Source organism: Piliocolobus tephrosceles, chromosome 16, assembly GCF_002776525.5.
Source record: "Piliocolobus tephrosceles isolate RC106 chromosome 16, ASM277652v3, whole genome shotgun sequence".
NCBI classification, from domain to species: Eukaryota; Metazoa; Chordata; class Mammalia; order Primates; family Cercopithecidae; genus Piliocolobus; species Piliocolobus tephrosceles.
The window spans coordinates 836,198-852,332 of NC_045449.1; the positions used below are offsets into that span (position 1 = coordinate 836,198).

A 16,135-nucleotide genomic window follows, 5' to 3' on the forward strand; every position below is an offset into this window, starting at 1 on the left:
AGGGATCCGGAAGGGGCTGGGGACGGCTCACAGGGTCAGAGCGAGGGTTTGGAAGGGGCTGGGGACGGCTCACAGGGTCAGAGCGAAGGTTCCAGAGTCAGACCATCTGGGCCCACACCCCGGGCTCTGCACAAACCACCTCACTTCGCTCCCTGGGTTCCCTGTCTGCAGAGCAGGAAGAGTCACGGTGCCTACACCCTGGGCCTGCCTGTCCTGGGGTCCCGAGTTTACCATGGCTAAAGACACAGGGCCTCGCCTCTGAGTGAGAACAGACGTGTGAGTGGGTCAGGGGTGGCGGGGGAGAAGGGAGTGAGGATAATCCGGGGGTAAGCAGAGATATGGGAGCAGCTCAGCCTAGCTCTGACACCCGCCCCTGACACCCGCCCAGGCTGGGAGGGAGAACCTGCTCCACGCCATGGGCCTGGCTCCCTGAGGTGAGGACCTCCCAGTCAGCGGGAAGCAGGAGAGGCAGGAGGGGTGGCATCTGGGGGCCGCGGAGTGGAACTGCCTGGTCTACACACGGGTGGGGCGGTCCTACGGAGCTCACTAGCCAGAAGCTTCTGAGCAGCAGCCCCCAGAAGGCGGGTCTGTGGGTTTGGAGAGGGTTCAGGAAGCCTCCGCATGAACAAGCAGCCCGAGTGGCAGTGTGGTGGTCCTGCCAGACTTCGAGAAGCGCCCTGAAGGGAAGAGGTCGGGCTCTGGTGCCGGAAGATGTGGACTCTGCTGCACCACCTGCTACTGCCTGACCCCAGGCTGGAGCCCCTCCGAGCCTCAGCGTCCTTGTGTGTAAAATGGGGATGGTTTCCGTGACCTCGGCGGGACACCGAGGCTCAGAGCGGGCCGGAGACTGAGAGGCTTTGAACACGCCACGGGCTTTGACCGTGTGAGTATGTCCACACGCCGGCCACGTTCTCATCTTCTCCAGGTGCACGGTAGGTGCTGTGTAAATGAACGACTTCATTCCGCATTTCTGAGCTCCTGTTCATGCCGGGGTAAAGGAGACCCGGTTCCCACCCTCAGAGAACTCACAGTGCGAAGTGAATTGTAAGTGACAAAACAGCACAACAGGTGCGACAGGTGCTATAACCGGCGTGCCCTGAGCGGGATGGGGCCACGAAGAAGGGAGCCCAGTTCGCCCCAGGAACTCTGGGAGGCTTCCTGGGAAAGGCTGTTCTAAGGGCCCATAGTGCCACTTCTATGTGGGGCATTGCAGGGAGGGGGCGAGGGCAGACCCCACCTGCCAGTGAGGAGCAGGGAGTGGGAAGGGAGTCAGGAGCCCCAGGTTTCTGATCCTCTGTGATGTTCAGTCTTTTCTCCTCTCTGTAACTCAGTTACCTCCTCTGGCAAATAGGTAGAAACTATCAGCTGTTGGCCGGGCGCGGTGGCTCAAGCCTGTAATCCCAGCACTTTGGGAGGCTGAGACGGGTGGATCACAAGGTCAGGAGATCGAGACCATCCTGGCTAACATGGTGAAACCCCGTCTCTACTAAAAATACAAAAAACTAGCCGGGTGAGGTGGCGGGCACCTGTAGTCCCAGCTGCTCGGGAGGCTGAGGCAGGAGAATGGCGTGAACCCGGGAGGCAGAGATTGCAGTGAGCTGAGATCCGGCCACTGCACTCCAGCCTGGGCAACAGAGCGAGACTCTGTCTCAAAAAAAAAAAAAAAAAAAAGAAACTATCAGCTGTCTAACTAACTCACAAATTCCCGTGCGGGTAACAAGTAGAGAAGAAGTGCAACCAGGTCGGGTACAGGGGCTCACACCTGTCATCCCAACACTGCGGGAGGCCAAGGCGGGCGGAACATGAGGTCAAGAGATCGAGACCATCCTGGCTAACACAGCAAAACCCCGTCTCTACTAAAAATACAAACATTAGCTGGACGTGGTAGCAGGCACCTGTAATCCCAGCTACTCAGGAGGCTGAGGCAGGAGAATCGCTTGAACCCGGGAGCCAGAGGTTGCAGTGAGCCGAGATCGCACCATTGCACTCCAGCCTGGGGGTCAGAGTGAGACTCTGTCTCAAAAATATAAAATTAAATTAAATTTTAAAAGTGCAACCAGACTGGGCACAGCAGCTCACGTCTGTAATCTCAGCACTTTGAGAGCCTGAGGTGGGAGGATGGCTTGAGCCTAGAAGTTCAAGACCAGCCTGGGCAACATAATAAGAACCTGTCTCTACAAAAAAATTTTTTTTAATTAAAAAAGTGCAATTGCCGGGCGCGGTGGCTCAAGCCTGTAATCCCAGCACTTTGGGAGGCCGAGACCGGCGGATCACGAGGTCAGGAGATCGAGACCATCCTGGCTAACATGAAGAAACCCCGTCTCTACTAAAAATACAAAAAACTAGCTGGGCGAGGTGGCGGGCGCCTGTAGTCCCAGCTACTCGGGAGGCTGATGCAGGAGAATGGCGTAAACCCGGGAGGCGGAGCTTGAAGTGAGCTGAGATCCGGCCACTGCACTCCAGCCTGGGTGACAGAGCAAGACTCCGTCCCAAATAAAAAAAAAAAAAAAACAAAAAGTGCAATCGTACTTTGTGAAACACTGAAAACAGATTTAGTACGACGAACCTACAAATAGAGGAGACAATAGGGAACACTGCACACACACCATCATATCCGAGCCTTCTCTCCTGTCAAAATTCACAAGCATGATTGGCTTTTAGTGGAGGCCCAGAGACGTTAAGAAACTTGCCCAAGGTCACACAGCTTGTCACGGGCAGATATGAAGTTGGAGTCCACGTGTTTGTTGCCCTCAGTTTCGTTTTCTTTTTTTTGAGAAGGATTCTCGCTCTGTCGCCCAGGCTGGAGTGCAGTGGTGCGATCTCAGCTCACAGCAACCTCTGCCTCCTGGGTTCAAGGGATTCTCCAGCCTCAGCCTCCCAAGTAGCTGGGACGACAGCTGCCCACCACCATGCCCAGTTGAAATTTTTGTATTTTTAGTAGAGACAGAATTTCACCATGTTGGCCTGGATGGTCTCAAACTCCTCACCTCAGGTGATTTGCCTGCCTGGGCCTCCCAAAGTGCTGGGGTTACAGGCGTGAGCCACCACGCCCAGCCCCTAGGTTTCAGACAGCTTCAGGGAGGGCTTGAGAAAGAGTACTTTGGAGACAAAGGGCAGGGGTGACCTCCCTGCCAAGAGGAGCTGGTTTCTGGCCTTCAGGGGAATACCCCACGTCTAAAGGCGTGCTGGCAGGCCCCATCCTGGGCAGAGCAGAGCAGTGCAGGATCCACAAGGGCCCACCCAACCTCGTCCTGGCCAGGGCACTTACTGGCTGATTGCTTAAATCCCTTGGCAGAGTGGACGATGACATGAAGGAAGCCATAGAGTCCTGGAGACTCGTCGTCTGCAAGAGAGAAGCGCCCCCAGGGCAGAGGGTGGTCAGCGGCTCCCCTCGGCCTCCACCCCAGGCCAGCGGGAGGTAGATGGGGTAGGAGACTCAGCTGAGTCTTGGTCCAACATCACCACCTGGTGGCCAGATGAAAAAGTTTCCGAAGGCCACTGCTTCCTCGGACGCGAGCTGCCCGGGGTAGGGCTGGAGGGTCCTTCTCTCTTCCACTCAGCCTGGGGTGGTCCAGCACACCCACCATCCTGGCCCAGGGACTTAGCACCATTACCCATGGGTACGGCCCCTCCCTCTGAATCCTGCCAGCACCATTCCCCATGGGTACGGTCCCTCCCTCTGAATCCTGCCAGCACCATTCCCCATGGGTACGGTCCCTCCCTCCGAATCCTGCCTATCCTGGCAGTGAAAACTGACCGATACGAGAAATCATTCTGCTAATGGCAGAGAGAAGGCCCAGTTCTGCCCCCACTTGGGACACAGCGGTCCCCGGATGCCCCTCCTATGACGAGGAAAGCTTGCCTTCAGAACCCCGTTCACAAAGTGGGCCCTTTCCCAGCCCACAGGCAGCGAGAATCCACCCACTCCGGCCAGTTCCCAGCCCTGATCACAGCTCCCCACTGCTCAAAACGCCCCCAGACTCCTGGGCTTACGGGACGAACTCCAAACTCCCTGGCTTGGCATTTGAGGCCTTTCAAGAGCTGGTCCCTGGAAACGTCCAGCCTCATTTCCTATACACCGTTTTATCCACCAGCTCCACTCTCTCATGAATATATTAACAGCACAATCTCAGTGCACCAGGGTGCCAGTTCTCCCAAGCTAGACAGAGCGGCCCGAGGAAAAGCCCAGGTCATCTAGAAACTCAGGAGACAGTCGCCCCTACCCCGGCTCTCTGTGTCCCTGGCCACTGAACAGGCTCAGCACAGCCGAGCAGGGATCAGCCATTTACAGCTACGTGTCTGTCTGGGTCCTTACAGGAAGCCGGCCATGCCCTGGGGGCTGGGACCTGCCGGTTGGGCAACCTCAGGTTCCCGAGCTTACCGTCTTTATTGCTGGTGACAGGAATGTTGTGTACAGTCCTAAGCTTGAAACAGGATCCTGTGAGCACCTGGAGCTCCACTGAGCTCAGGACAAAGGCCTGGAGATCTGGAGGGAGAGTCGAGAGAGAAGGGAATGTGGGCACTGGTCCACTAGGACCCACTGCTCTTCCCTGAGGGCTGCAGGAAGACGGCCTAATCCCTGGGGCAGAGTTGGTCCCTGCGAGGGAGGGGGAAGGATGTGTGGACACAGGGGGACGGGTATAGGTGTTGTCAGAGGGGTCAGAGTAGGAGAATCTGACTGAAGAGGTTTGCGCGCGCGCGCGCGCGTGTGTGTTGTGTGTGGTGTATGTGTTTTGGTTTTGTTTTTTGAGAAGAAGTCTCGCTTTGTCGCCCACGCTGGAGTATAGTGCTGTGATCCCAGCTCACTGCAGCCTCCGCCTCCCGGGTTCAAGGGATTCTCCTGCTTCAGCCTCCTGAATAGCTGGGATTACAGGTGCCCACCACCACACCCGGCTAATTTTTGTGTTTTTAGTAGATGGGGTTTCACCATGTTGCTCAGGCTGATCTCAAACTCCTGACTGGCATTACAGGCGTGAGCCACCGCCCCCAGCCTGTGTGGTGTGTGTGTGGTGTGTGTGTGTGTGTGTGTGTGTGTGTGTGTGTGTGTGTGTGTGTGTGTGTGGTGAGAGAGAGAGAGAGACAGAGAGAGAGAAAGAGGGATAGAGAGAAAAAGAGAAAGCCCAGGCTGGGCCCTGGGTCCAGTCCCAGGACTAAATCATCATGTCTTTAAGCCAATCACTTAGATTCTTCGCGTCTCAATCCACAACATCCTGAAATGCCCATCCCTGGCACCTTTGAGGGTGACTGTGAGGGCCAAAGATGTGATACCGGACACGAAATACTTAGAAATACAAAAGGCCCATCACTGCCACAGACATCATCGCGGAGTGCGGAAGGGGCAGGAATGTACCCTTCTTCTGTAGTTTCTGAATTGCTTCTCTCCACTCTGACCTCTCGTAGTCCGAGGACAGTAGGAACAGGTAACTCTGAAGAGAGACGAGAATGCAGTGGGTGACCACAGTCAGGCCAAACGTATTCCCAGATACTGGGGACCCCACCAAAGCTCCTTCTTTTTTTTTGAGACGGAGTTTCACTCGTTACCCAGGCCGGAGTGCAATGGGACGACCTTGGCTCACGGCAACCTCCGCCTCCCAGGCTCAAGCGACTCTCCTGCCTCAGCCTCCTGAGTAGCTGGGATTACAGGTGCCCGCCACCATGCCCGGCTAATTTTTGTTATTTTTAATAGAGACGGGGTTTTGCCATGTTGGCCAGGCTGGTCTCAAACTCCTGACCTCAGGTGATCTGCCTGCCTTGGCCTCCCAAAGTGCTGGGATTACAGGCGTGAGCCACCTTGCCCGGCCCACAGCTCCTCTGTATCCCGGCACGGCTGACCTTGGAGAAGGAGGCAGCTGGGGGTGTGTGGGTGAAGAGGGAGCTCCCTCCTGGAAAGCCAAGGTGACAGGAGCAGCCGTGCCAGGGACGGCCAGCAGAGGGCGCTCGTTCCACACAAGTGGGGAGAGTGAGTCAACAGCTGGAACCACGGCAGCCTCCTTAGGAAGACTCTGGTTCCTACAGGTCGGGGCCAGAAGCCATAGACTGGACCGCTCTGGACTAAGGAAGGGGCTGTCTTGGTCCCATCCCCACCCTTCCTGACCTTTCCATTCCGATTGTGGATCCTGAACGGGATGGTGGGGGAGTTGAGCAGCAGCAGGAACTCATTCTCAAACATCTTCTTCTTCAGACGCTCGATGGCCCGGCTCTGGCCTTTGTTGGCTTTCTGTAGGAGGTGGGGACAGAGGATTTCCCTTACACTGGGGCCTTTCTCACGAGCAGCACTAAGCACGACACTCCGCTGTGTGTTCATCGTGCTCTTCACATTTTCCGTATTTCATGATGTTTTGACATCTTGTGGCAGGAGAGGCGGGTACCCGGGTGAGAAACTGCTCCCCGACAGGGCTCGCTCATTTCTGTGAGCACAGCTTTCATTCACATACCCACTGATCCAGAGCCCATGTCCCCAACTACCTTCTCTACCCGACACTCACTCACCAAGCCAGCATCTCCTCTGCCCCACGTCACCCAGGGCCAGGGACCAGGTCACTAGAGACCACCCCGAGACCACCCCTCTAGCCCAGGGCTGCCAACGTAACAGAAGCCAGCCAGTGCCAAGCCCTTTCTCTGCCCTGCCCTGTTTCTCCACAGAAAAGTTGTGGCCACACTTTCCTTCCACTCCTGCCTCCTGCTCAAAGCTGGTGCCTCCCCACGTGGCCTTGGGTGGGGTGCTATGCCTCCTTCTCTTGGGAACCCTAAATAACACAAATATTACAGCAGCATTAGCCTCTCTGGACTGTCACTCTGTTGCCTCCACACATTCAATTCTGGGTACAACAGAGACACCTGCTTAGGAAAACCTCAGACACCTTTCAGCCTGAAGCCCCGCCTGCTAGCCTGGCACCCAGGCCCCCATAGCACGGTTCCGGCCCCCCTGTCCCGCAGACAACCCACCCAGCCCCCTCGGCTCAGCCTTCCTCCCTCACCAGCCATTCATCCTCTGTGGGCAGAGCCTGCTCCCTCAGTGTTCCCAGTTTATATTTCATAAAGGATCCCCTCCCTTTTATTAACCGCGATTATGCTTCAAGTCTCAGCGTGCAAGGCCATCCTCAAGCTCCTAAGTTACAATTCATCTCTAGAGCGTTTTGTTCTTTTTAACCCACTGGACTGGCAAAATTATAATGAATGTTCCCAGCCAGTGTTGTGACACTGTGGGGGACCGTCACCCTCACACACCACAGGGGGAATGCCATCGGTCACAGCTTTTTCAGAGGTAAGTCTGACAGCGAAGGGCACACTCACTCTGCCGACCACCCCCCGGAGGGGGTCTACTGCAGAGAGGCACGTGCGCAGCGGTGTCTACTGTCGACTTGCCTGCTAAGAGCAAAGAATCAGAAACCATCCAAATATCCAAAAACATCTGCATGCAGTCAAGAGACAGAGCAGGATGCAGTTGTTAAAAAATCTGACGACGCCGGGCACGGCGGCTCACGCCTGAAATCCCAGCACTTTGGGAGGCCAAGGTGGGCGGATCGTTTGAGGTCAAGAGTTCAAGACCAGCCTGGCCAACATGGTGAAACCCCGTATCTACTAAGAATGCAAAAACTACCGGGTGCAGTGGCGGGCGCCTATAATCCCAGTTACTCGGGAGGCTGAGGCAGGAGAATCACTTGAACCCGGGAGGTGGAAGTTCCAATGAGCCAAAATCTCACCAGTGCACTCCAGCCTGGGTGACAGCGAGATTCCATCTCAAAAAGAAAAAAAAAAAAAAAGAATCTGATACATCCAAAGGGCTCAAAGACCCACTGTGGAGTGAAATGCTGAAGTTGCAAAACAGCACGCGTAGTCTAGTCTCACTGTACACACGCATGCGCACATAAACACACACACAGGCGCGCACCAGTATAAGCAAAGAAGAGTTCAGAAGAACACACCTCCAGCTGTTAGCAATGGGAGGTGGGTGGCAACCAGCTTTACCCTGTACATGCTGGTACTATGAGCATTTCTCATTATAACAAGCCAGTATGGCACTGGTGATTAGAAAAAACATGAAAGTTTTAAAAATTATTATTAAAAGGACAAGGCTGGGCGCGGTGGCTCACGCCTGTAATCCCAGCACTTTGGGAGGCCAAGGCAGGTGGATCACAAAGTCAGGCGTTCGAGACCAGCCTGACCAACACGGTGAAACCCCGTCTCTACTAAAAGCACAAAAAATTAGCGGGGCGTGGTGGCGCTCGCCTGTAGTCCCAGCTACAAGGGAGGCTGAGGCAGGACAATTGCTTGAACCCGGGAGGCAGAAGTTGCAGTGAGCCGAGATTATGCTACTGCACTCCAATGTGGGTGACAGAGTGAGAATCTGTCTCAAAAAAAGAAAAAAGAACAAATCCCTGCTTCTTCTGTGACTCAGAGGATGGCACCTGCACCTCTCTAGTGACTCACCACATGTGCCATGCTCTGTGGTCAGCAAGGGGCGTGTCTGCTTCCTCCACTGGACAGGGATATCCATGAGGCACCCGGCACACCCCAGGCACTGCAGCCAGTGGCGCTCAGTGAGTGTTGACTTGACTGGGCGCAAGGCCACGTCTGCACAGCTGGGGCAACAGCGGGGGCAGGAAGCCTGCTGACTCCCGGGGCGGGTGAGAAACAGGCACACAGGATGCTCCTGGGCGGGGACTGTGGGCAGGGCCCAGCGGTTCAGGAGCGGGACAGCTGTGCTGGTGAGGGAGCTCCCGCTGGGCAGATGTACCCCCAGTTAGACCCTCCGTCCTAGGACATCCCCGGCCCTGAACACTCCTGGGGTTATAATCGTGATCTTTCTTTCCCCTGTTCAAAGAGGGATGTTTAAGTTGAAAGAACCCTTAGAGAGGCCATCTGGTCATGTTTTCTTCAATAATTGTTTGTTTACTAAGTACCTTTTTTTTTTTTTTTGAGATGGAGTCCCACTCACTCTGTTGCCCAGGCTGGAGTGCAGTGGCACGATCTCGGCTCACCGCAACCTCCACCTCCCGGGTTCACACAGTTCTCCTGCCTCAGCCTCCCGAGTAGCTGGGATTACAGGCGCCCACCACCACACCCAGCTAAATTTTGTACTTTTCGTAGAGATGGGGCTTCACCATGTTGGCCAGGCTGGTCTTGAACTTCTAGCCTCAAGTGATCCACCTGCCATGGCCTCCCAAAGTGCTGGAATTACTGGCGTGAGCCACCGTGCTGGGCCCTGAGTACCTGTTTTTTACGTGTTAAGTATTAGGAACGTAAAACAGAAGAAAACAGCACTGTCAGTGGAGTTCACTTTCTACTGGGGAAGAGAAGAGGCTGACAATGCAATTATAATTCAGGAGCCTTTAAGCAAAGCCACAGGTGAACAAAAACCCACAGGATCTGGGGACAGGGCACCCAATGCAGACTGTGGTGGGGGTGGGTGTCAGAGAAGCTTCCCAGGGTCGGTGAGGCCTAAGCTGAACCTGAAAGGTGAGGAAAAGAGACCAAACTGACCAAACCGCTCCATGCCCTTCCTCTGCTGCAGGCCCTTCCTCCACTCCCTGGTGCCTTCCTCTAAACACTGTTGCTGTTGTGTGAACTGAAGGCTTTACATGTTCCTCTAAACACTGTTGTTCTATGAACTGAGGGCTATGCATGTTCCTCTAAATAGCACTTTGGCTGCATCCATGGGTACCGGTATGTAGTACACTCATTTCCAGGCAGCTCTAAACAGTTTGCAGTTACCATTTTGAATTCTGATTTCCTCTTTACGTTGTCAGTTTGAACTTTCCAAACCAGTATTTCTTTTTTTTTTTTTTAGACAGAGTCTCACTCTGTTGCTCAGGCTGGAGTGCAGCGGCGCAATCTCAGCTCACTGCAACCTCTGCCTCCCGGGTTCAAGCAATTCTCCTGTCTCAGCCTCTTGAGTAGCCGGGATTACAGGCGCAAGCCACCACATCCAGCTAATTCTGTATTTTCAGTAGAGATGGGGTTTCACCATGTTGGCCAGACTGGTCTCAAACTCCTGACCTCAGGTGACCTGCCTGCCTGGGCCTCCTAAAGTGCTGGGATTACAGGCATGATCCACCATGCCTGGAAAATTTTGTATTTTTAGTAGAGATGGGGTTTTACCATATCGGCCAGACTGATCTCGAACGCCTGACCTCAGGTGATCCACCCACCTCAGCCTCCCAAAGTTCTGGGATTACAGGTGTGAGCCACTGTGCCCAGGCTGACCAATTTTCTTGTTCACTTCTAATTTTACTCCACTGTGGTCTGTGAACTTGACTTGTATGCTATCAACTTTTTGAAAAATTTTGATTTCCTTAGTGGCCTGTTATAGGATAAATGTGAATGTTGCACACATGTGTGACAACAATCTCAGTTTTCTGTGAGGGCACAAGCTTCTTGGCATTTTCAGGTCAAGCGTGTTAATTGTGGCATTCAGGTCCTCTCTCTCCTTATTTATTTGCCTACTTGATCTGTCAGTTTCTGAGAGGCCTCCCAGGTCTTTTTCCTTGCACAGGTCCTGCTTTTCCTTACAAAAGCCTGCTTTTTCTTCTCTTGCTTCCCCGACCCCCCTGCCTTTTTATTTATTTATTTATTTTTAATACAGAATCTCACTGTATTGCCCAGGCTAGAGTGCAATGGCTTGATCTTGGCTCACTGCAACCTCCACCTCCCGGGTTGAAGCCATTCTCCTGCCTCAGCCTCCCAAGTAGCTGGGATTACAGGCGCCCACCACCGTGCCCAGCTAATTTTTGTACTTTTAGTAGAGACAGGGTTTTGCCATGTTGGCCAGGCTGGTCTCAAACTCCTAGCCTCAGGTGATCCACCCATCTCGGCCTCCCAAAGTGCTGGTATAAGCCACTGCACCTGGCTACTTGCTTCCGCTTCCTATCGTGTTCAACATGCACTGCTTTCCAGGGCACTTTCCATGTTAGCCCCAGGAAATCCTGAGCACTGACCCCCTCGATTTGCTTGGAGCTACTGTAGTTGGGGTCTTTCCCCTAGCAACTACACACTCAAGGCTCCCTCTCAAACTCTCAAACCTTACAACTTCCTGCCTCTACCTCCCACAGCACAGCTGGCTCAAAGGGCCCCAGGCTCGGATACCAAGCTCTGCTCACCTCCTTCTGGATTTCACTCTTGAGGGCGGAGATCTTCATCTTCATGTCCTCCAGCTCATGGTCTGGGAAGGGGTGCACCTGGGGGCTGGCCTCAGATTCCTCGGGGGACGGAAACACCAGGTCGGCCAGGGGAATGTACCACTTACAGTCATACTGCTGGTGCTTCCTGCAAACGAGCCAGAGTGAGCCATGAGCCAGAGGGAGCCTGGCTCTTCCAGCGTCAACTCCTGGGTCCAGAACCACATAACCACTGACAGAGGTTGACTGAGAATTTGCCAGAAGCAAGAACGATCCCTGCTCCTGAGGAGCCTGACTGGGAAACACACACGTGGAGCACATGGAGTGATGAGAGCTGGGTTCTGGAGTCTGTCCCGCCTGCAGGGAGCAACTCTACCCCATCACCTTACCAGGCTGCTGGCCTAGATGATTCATGTTGTCAAACATCCCAAACCACTTGGGTATCAAGAAGAGTGAAGCCCTCCTGGCTGGGCTCACAATTTCCTATTCCCCACCCCACGCCCCTCCCTCCCTTCAAGACCATCCACGTTCAATATCCTTCAGGCTAGCAATGGAATACAGGTGTTATTCTGAATGCCAACTCTTATCAAGAGAGGTCACATGGGTCAACACTGGGTGGAGGATTGCAAAGCCACATCCAAGTCTAGCAAGAAAGCGTGCTCTGGTTGATTAGTAATGTCTGCCATGGCAAAGGACGACAGGCAGAGGCATGTGTGATTAGTAATGTCTGCTGTGGCAAAGGACAACAGGCAGAGGCATGTGTGCTTATTATTGCCATCTCTGCCTCAGAACAATCTCAAACATGATCTAGTTCCAGGGAGTCATGTCCTTTATTATTAATTTTTAAATTATTTTTATTTTGTGAGATGGAGTTTCACTTTTGTCGCCCAGGCTGGAGTGCAATGGAGTGATATCCACTCACTCCAACCTCTGCCTCCAGGGTTCAAGCAATTCTCCTACCTCAGCCTCCCGAGTAGCTGGGATTACAGCCGCCCGCCATCACACCCAGCTAGTTTTTGTACTTTCAGTAGAGACGGAGTTTCGCCATGTCAGCCAGGTTGGTCTCGAACTCCTGACCCCAGGTGATCCACCCGCCTTGGCCTCCCAAAGTGATGGGATTACAGGTGTGAGCCACCGCGCCCGGCCAGTCATCCCTTTATTGAAGTTCATAATAATCGATCCTTCCCCTAGGACTTAGATTTGCACTTCTCATTCTGACCCTTGAGTGTTGTGGTGGGTGCATGGCCTGCTACCCCTGTGCTATACTTGGGGGCACAGCCAGCCAGGGAGGGCTGAAGGGGAGAGGCAGGATAGCTTGGTGGTAAACGCACTAGCTTTGGCATCCCACAGACATGGGTTTGAATCCAGACTGCCACTTCTCAGCTGGGAGAAGGGGTGTGCTTGGCACATCGTAGGTGATCAGTAAGTGTGGGTGGAAGAATGTGTGAATGAACGTGGAATGAGCCTCTCTGCTCAAGGCACCGAGCCGACCCACATTAACGGGTAGAGAGAAGGAGGCACAAAGGAGCTTGCACGTTAGCTTGGGGTTCCAATCCCACCTGTGCCTCTAGCTGTGCAAGCTTGGGCAGCTTATTTACCTTCTCCAAGGCTCTTCTCTCATCTACGATAAGGGAACAAGTCACTACTTTGTGGAGTTGTTGGGAGGACTAGAAATCATGTATTCAAAGGATGCGTCACAGCACCTGGCATGGCCTAAACCCTCAATAGGTAGTAGCAGGAGACGTGGTGAATATTCACAGCACTGCAGTTAGCAGAAATTCAGAGATGTCTAATAAAAGGAGAATGCTTAAGTAAACGATTGCACATCCACTGGTAACCGTGCAGGAAAGTAAAAGGATGATTATGAAGATGAGGCAGCAACAGGGAAAACGCTTATGACACGAAATAGAAACAGCAGAGCCCCAAATTGGGCATTTGCTGTGATTATGACTGTGTGAAGAAACATGAGAACACTTAAAAACAGGGAAGGAAGCAGCGAGGCAGGAGGCGGACCTCATGCTTCAGTGGGGAACGGGGTTTCCTCCAATGTCCTTATATTATCTTTATAATTAAAAACATGACTTATTTTCAAAAAAACAAAACACAAAAAAGGCTATGCGGTGAAATTAGGTTAATTAATACAGTTTTCAAAAGGAAAAATCCGGCTGGGCACGGTGGCTCACACCTGTAATCCCAGCACTTTGGGAGGACAAGGCAGGCGGATCACCTGAGGTCAGGAGTTCGAGACCAGCCTAGCTGACACGGCAAAACCCGGTCTCTACTAAAAATGCAAAACTTAGCCAGGCGTGGTGGCGTGCACCTGTAATCCCAGCTACTCAGGAGGCTAAGGCAGGAGAATTGCTTGAACCCAGAAGGTGGAGGTTGCAGTGAGCCAAGATCACACCACTGCACTGCAACCTGGGCAACAGAGCAAGACCCTGTCTCAAAAGAAAAAAAAACCCACAGAGTTGCTGAAGCCTCCATGGGGGGCAGGGTCTGGTCCCCTTCCCCCGGCCCGTGTCCCTGGACTCACACTCACCCTGCAGAGGTCCGGCCCCCTCGTCCACCCCATGTCCCTGGACTCGCACTCACCCTGCAGAGGTCTTCTTCAGCTTGGCACACAGCAGGACGTCTGTAAAGAGGAAGACATGCCGCAGCTTCCGGGAGCTCTCCGACACTTCCACCAGGAAGCCGTCCTTCACCAGCTGTCGTGTCTGAGGGAGATGGCAGACCCCAGCCTGCTCAGAGGGGAGTGCGGCCGAGGGCCGAGCCTGCATGCGGGGGCACGGCCAGCCAGGGAGGGCCGAACCGAGGGGCGGCATAGCCTGTAACCCCTTAACCAAGGTGGGTCATGCACTGCCTTCGGAGTCACACGGATGTGGGTTTGAATCCCGACAGGCTTCTCAGCTGTGATCTCAGGTGGCTCCCTGACCTCTCTGAATCCCAGTTCACCTGCTGTAAAGTGCGGATGATGATGTCTGCCTCATAAGCTGACTCATCGAGATGGCGCGTGTAAAACAGCACAGTGCCTGGCACATCAAGTGTGCGCAACGCATGGCGCTCTCTTCAGCTACCCCCGGTGCCCCCTGCCCAGGATGACCTGGTTTCTCCACCCTGGGGCACGAACATCCCCGCTTGCAATCCCTCCCGACCGCGGCAGAGAACTTCATCTAGTTCGGCTCAACCAAGAGCTGAGACCCGCTCAGGCCTGTCCACACTACTCCTCCCTGGCTTCTCCAGCCCCCCGGGGATGAGACCTGGGTGGTCCAGCCTGGGGCTGCAGCAGTGTCCAGAGGGGACCTGCAGCCAACTCTAACCTGGGCTCTGGGTGGTTTCTGCTCCACATGGGATTTCAAGAGTTCCCAACCCCCGCTCAGGGCCAGGGGGCCGTCCCCATCTGCCCCAGCCTTTCCTGTATGATACACGGTGCGACCTACGTCTGCTGTAATATGCAGGTGAGCATATTCAAAGTATACAATTAAGATGACCGTGGCCAGACGCGGTGGCTCACGCCTGTAATCCCAGCACTTTGGGAGGCTGAGGTGGGCAGATCATGAGGTCAGGAGATCGAGACCATCCTGGCTAACACGGTGAAACCCCAGCTCTACTAAAAATACAAAAAATTAGCTAGCCGTAGTGGCGGACACCTGTAGTCCCAGCTACTCGGGAGGCTGAGGCAGGAGAATGGCGGGAACCCAGGAGGTGGAGCTTGCAGTGAGCTGAGATCACACCACTGCACTCCAGCCTGGGCGACAGAGCGAGACTCCGTCTCAAAAAAAAAAAAAAAAGATGACCGAAAACTGAGGGTATGCTAAGGCTGAGCCCTCTGGAGATTTTTCAGATATCCCCAGAGTAAAACAGACAAGGGTATCCCCGGACGCTGCACACCAGCACCAGGAGCTGCAGAGAATCGGCTCTCTGCCCAGCGGATACTATCCAGGCCTGTCCCTCACCACTTTCTCCCCACGAGAACTTGGGGGCTCGTAAACAGATCAGAGGAGCAGAAACCCCGTCAGCCTCACTCCTAATGGCCTACCCCGGACAGGAAGCCTTTCACCTGCGCCCAGACGCCAGCCCAAGAGGGCAACCGTCCCTCTCATGCTTCCTGGTACTCCCCTCACTGGGCTGTCCCCACCCTTCCACCAAGAAGGGCCCCCAGGGAATGGCTGTCCCACATGCAGGTGCCCACTGGACATTCCAGCAACCTGGACGGCCTCTGTCACCTCCAGCACCAGCTTTTCCTGTTGCGGGCTCCCCCCAAGCTACTGCTCGTGCAGGCCCAGCTGAAGCAGCTCCAAGCTCCTGCTCCCTTCGCTTCCCCGGGGACACTGACGGCATCACACTGGCAGGGGGAGGTGTCTGCACGCAAGAACCAGGCACCCAGAGGCCGGCTTCCCCGGCATAGGGGAGAATGCATGGAGCCTCCCGACAGCCCCAGGTGAGGAATCCAGCTCTGATACCTGGGGCTGAAAGACTGTATGGTGAACCTGGAGAGACTCCCCAGCCTCAGATTCTTCTTCTGGCTCACTGGATTGTTAGTATTTTTGAGACGGCGTCTCACTCTGTCGCCAAGGCTAGAGTGCAGTGGTGCGATCTTGGCTCACTGTAACCTCTGCCTCCCAAGTTCAAGCAATTCTCCTGCCTCAGCCTCCTGAGTAGCTGGGATTACAGGCACGCAGCACCATGCCTGGCTAATTTTTGTATTTTTAGTCAAGACAGGGCTTTGTTGGCCAGGCTGGTCTCGAACTCCTGATCTCAAGTGATCCACCCACCTCGGCCTCCCAAATTGCTGGGATTACAGGTGTGAGCCACCACGCCCGGCCTCCCTAGATTATTATGAGGATTAATGACACACTGGACTTAAAGCTCTCAGCCTAGGGCCTGGAATGCTGCAGGTCATCAGGGTGACCGAGGACTGAAGACCTCTCCTTGGCTGGGAATGGGGAATCAGGGCTGGAGAGGCATGGGGCACCCAGCACCACCTGTGTGTGAGACAAGGGGACGAGGGATCTGCCGCC

At 54.4% G+C, this 16,135-nt stretch overlaps 1 protein-coding gene across 3 annotated transcripts in view; it reads right to left on the minus strand.

Moving 5' to 3' along the window:
• The window catches only part of ABR (ABR activator of RhoGEF and GTPase), a 244,973-nt gene that overhangs the window by 49,930 nt on the left and 178,908 nt on the right, over positions 1 to 16,135 (minus strand). For all 3 annotated transcript variants that reach the window (XM_026448359.1, XM_026448360.1, XM_026448361.1), the window contains 6 exons: positions 13,710 to 13,831; positions 11,100 to 11,265; positions 6,095 to 6,217; positions 5,351 to 5,426; positions 4,382 to 4,486; positions 3,269 to 3,343 (listed from right to left, as the gene is read on the minus strand). In XM_026448359.1, coding sequence (XP_026304144.1) covers positions 3,269 to 3,343; positions 4,382 to 4,486; positions 5,351 to 5,426; positions 6,095 to 6,217; positions 11,100 to 11,265; positions 13,710 to 13,831 — 667 coding nt within the window. The remainder of the gene's footprint in view (positions 1 to 3,268; positions 3,344 to 4,381; positions 4,487 to 5,350; positions 5,427 to 6,094; positions 6,218 to 11,099; positions 11,266 to 13,709; positions 13,832 to 16,135) is intronic.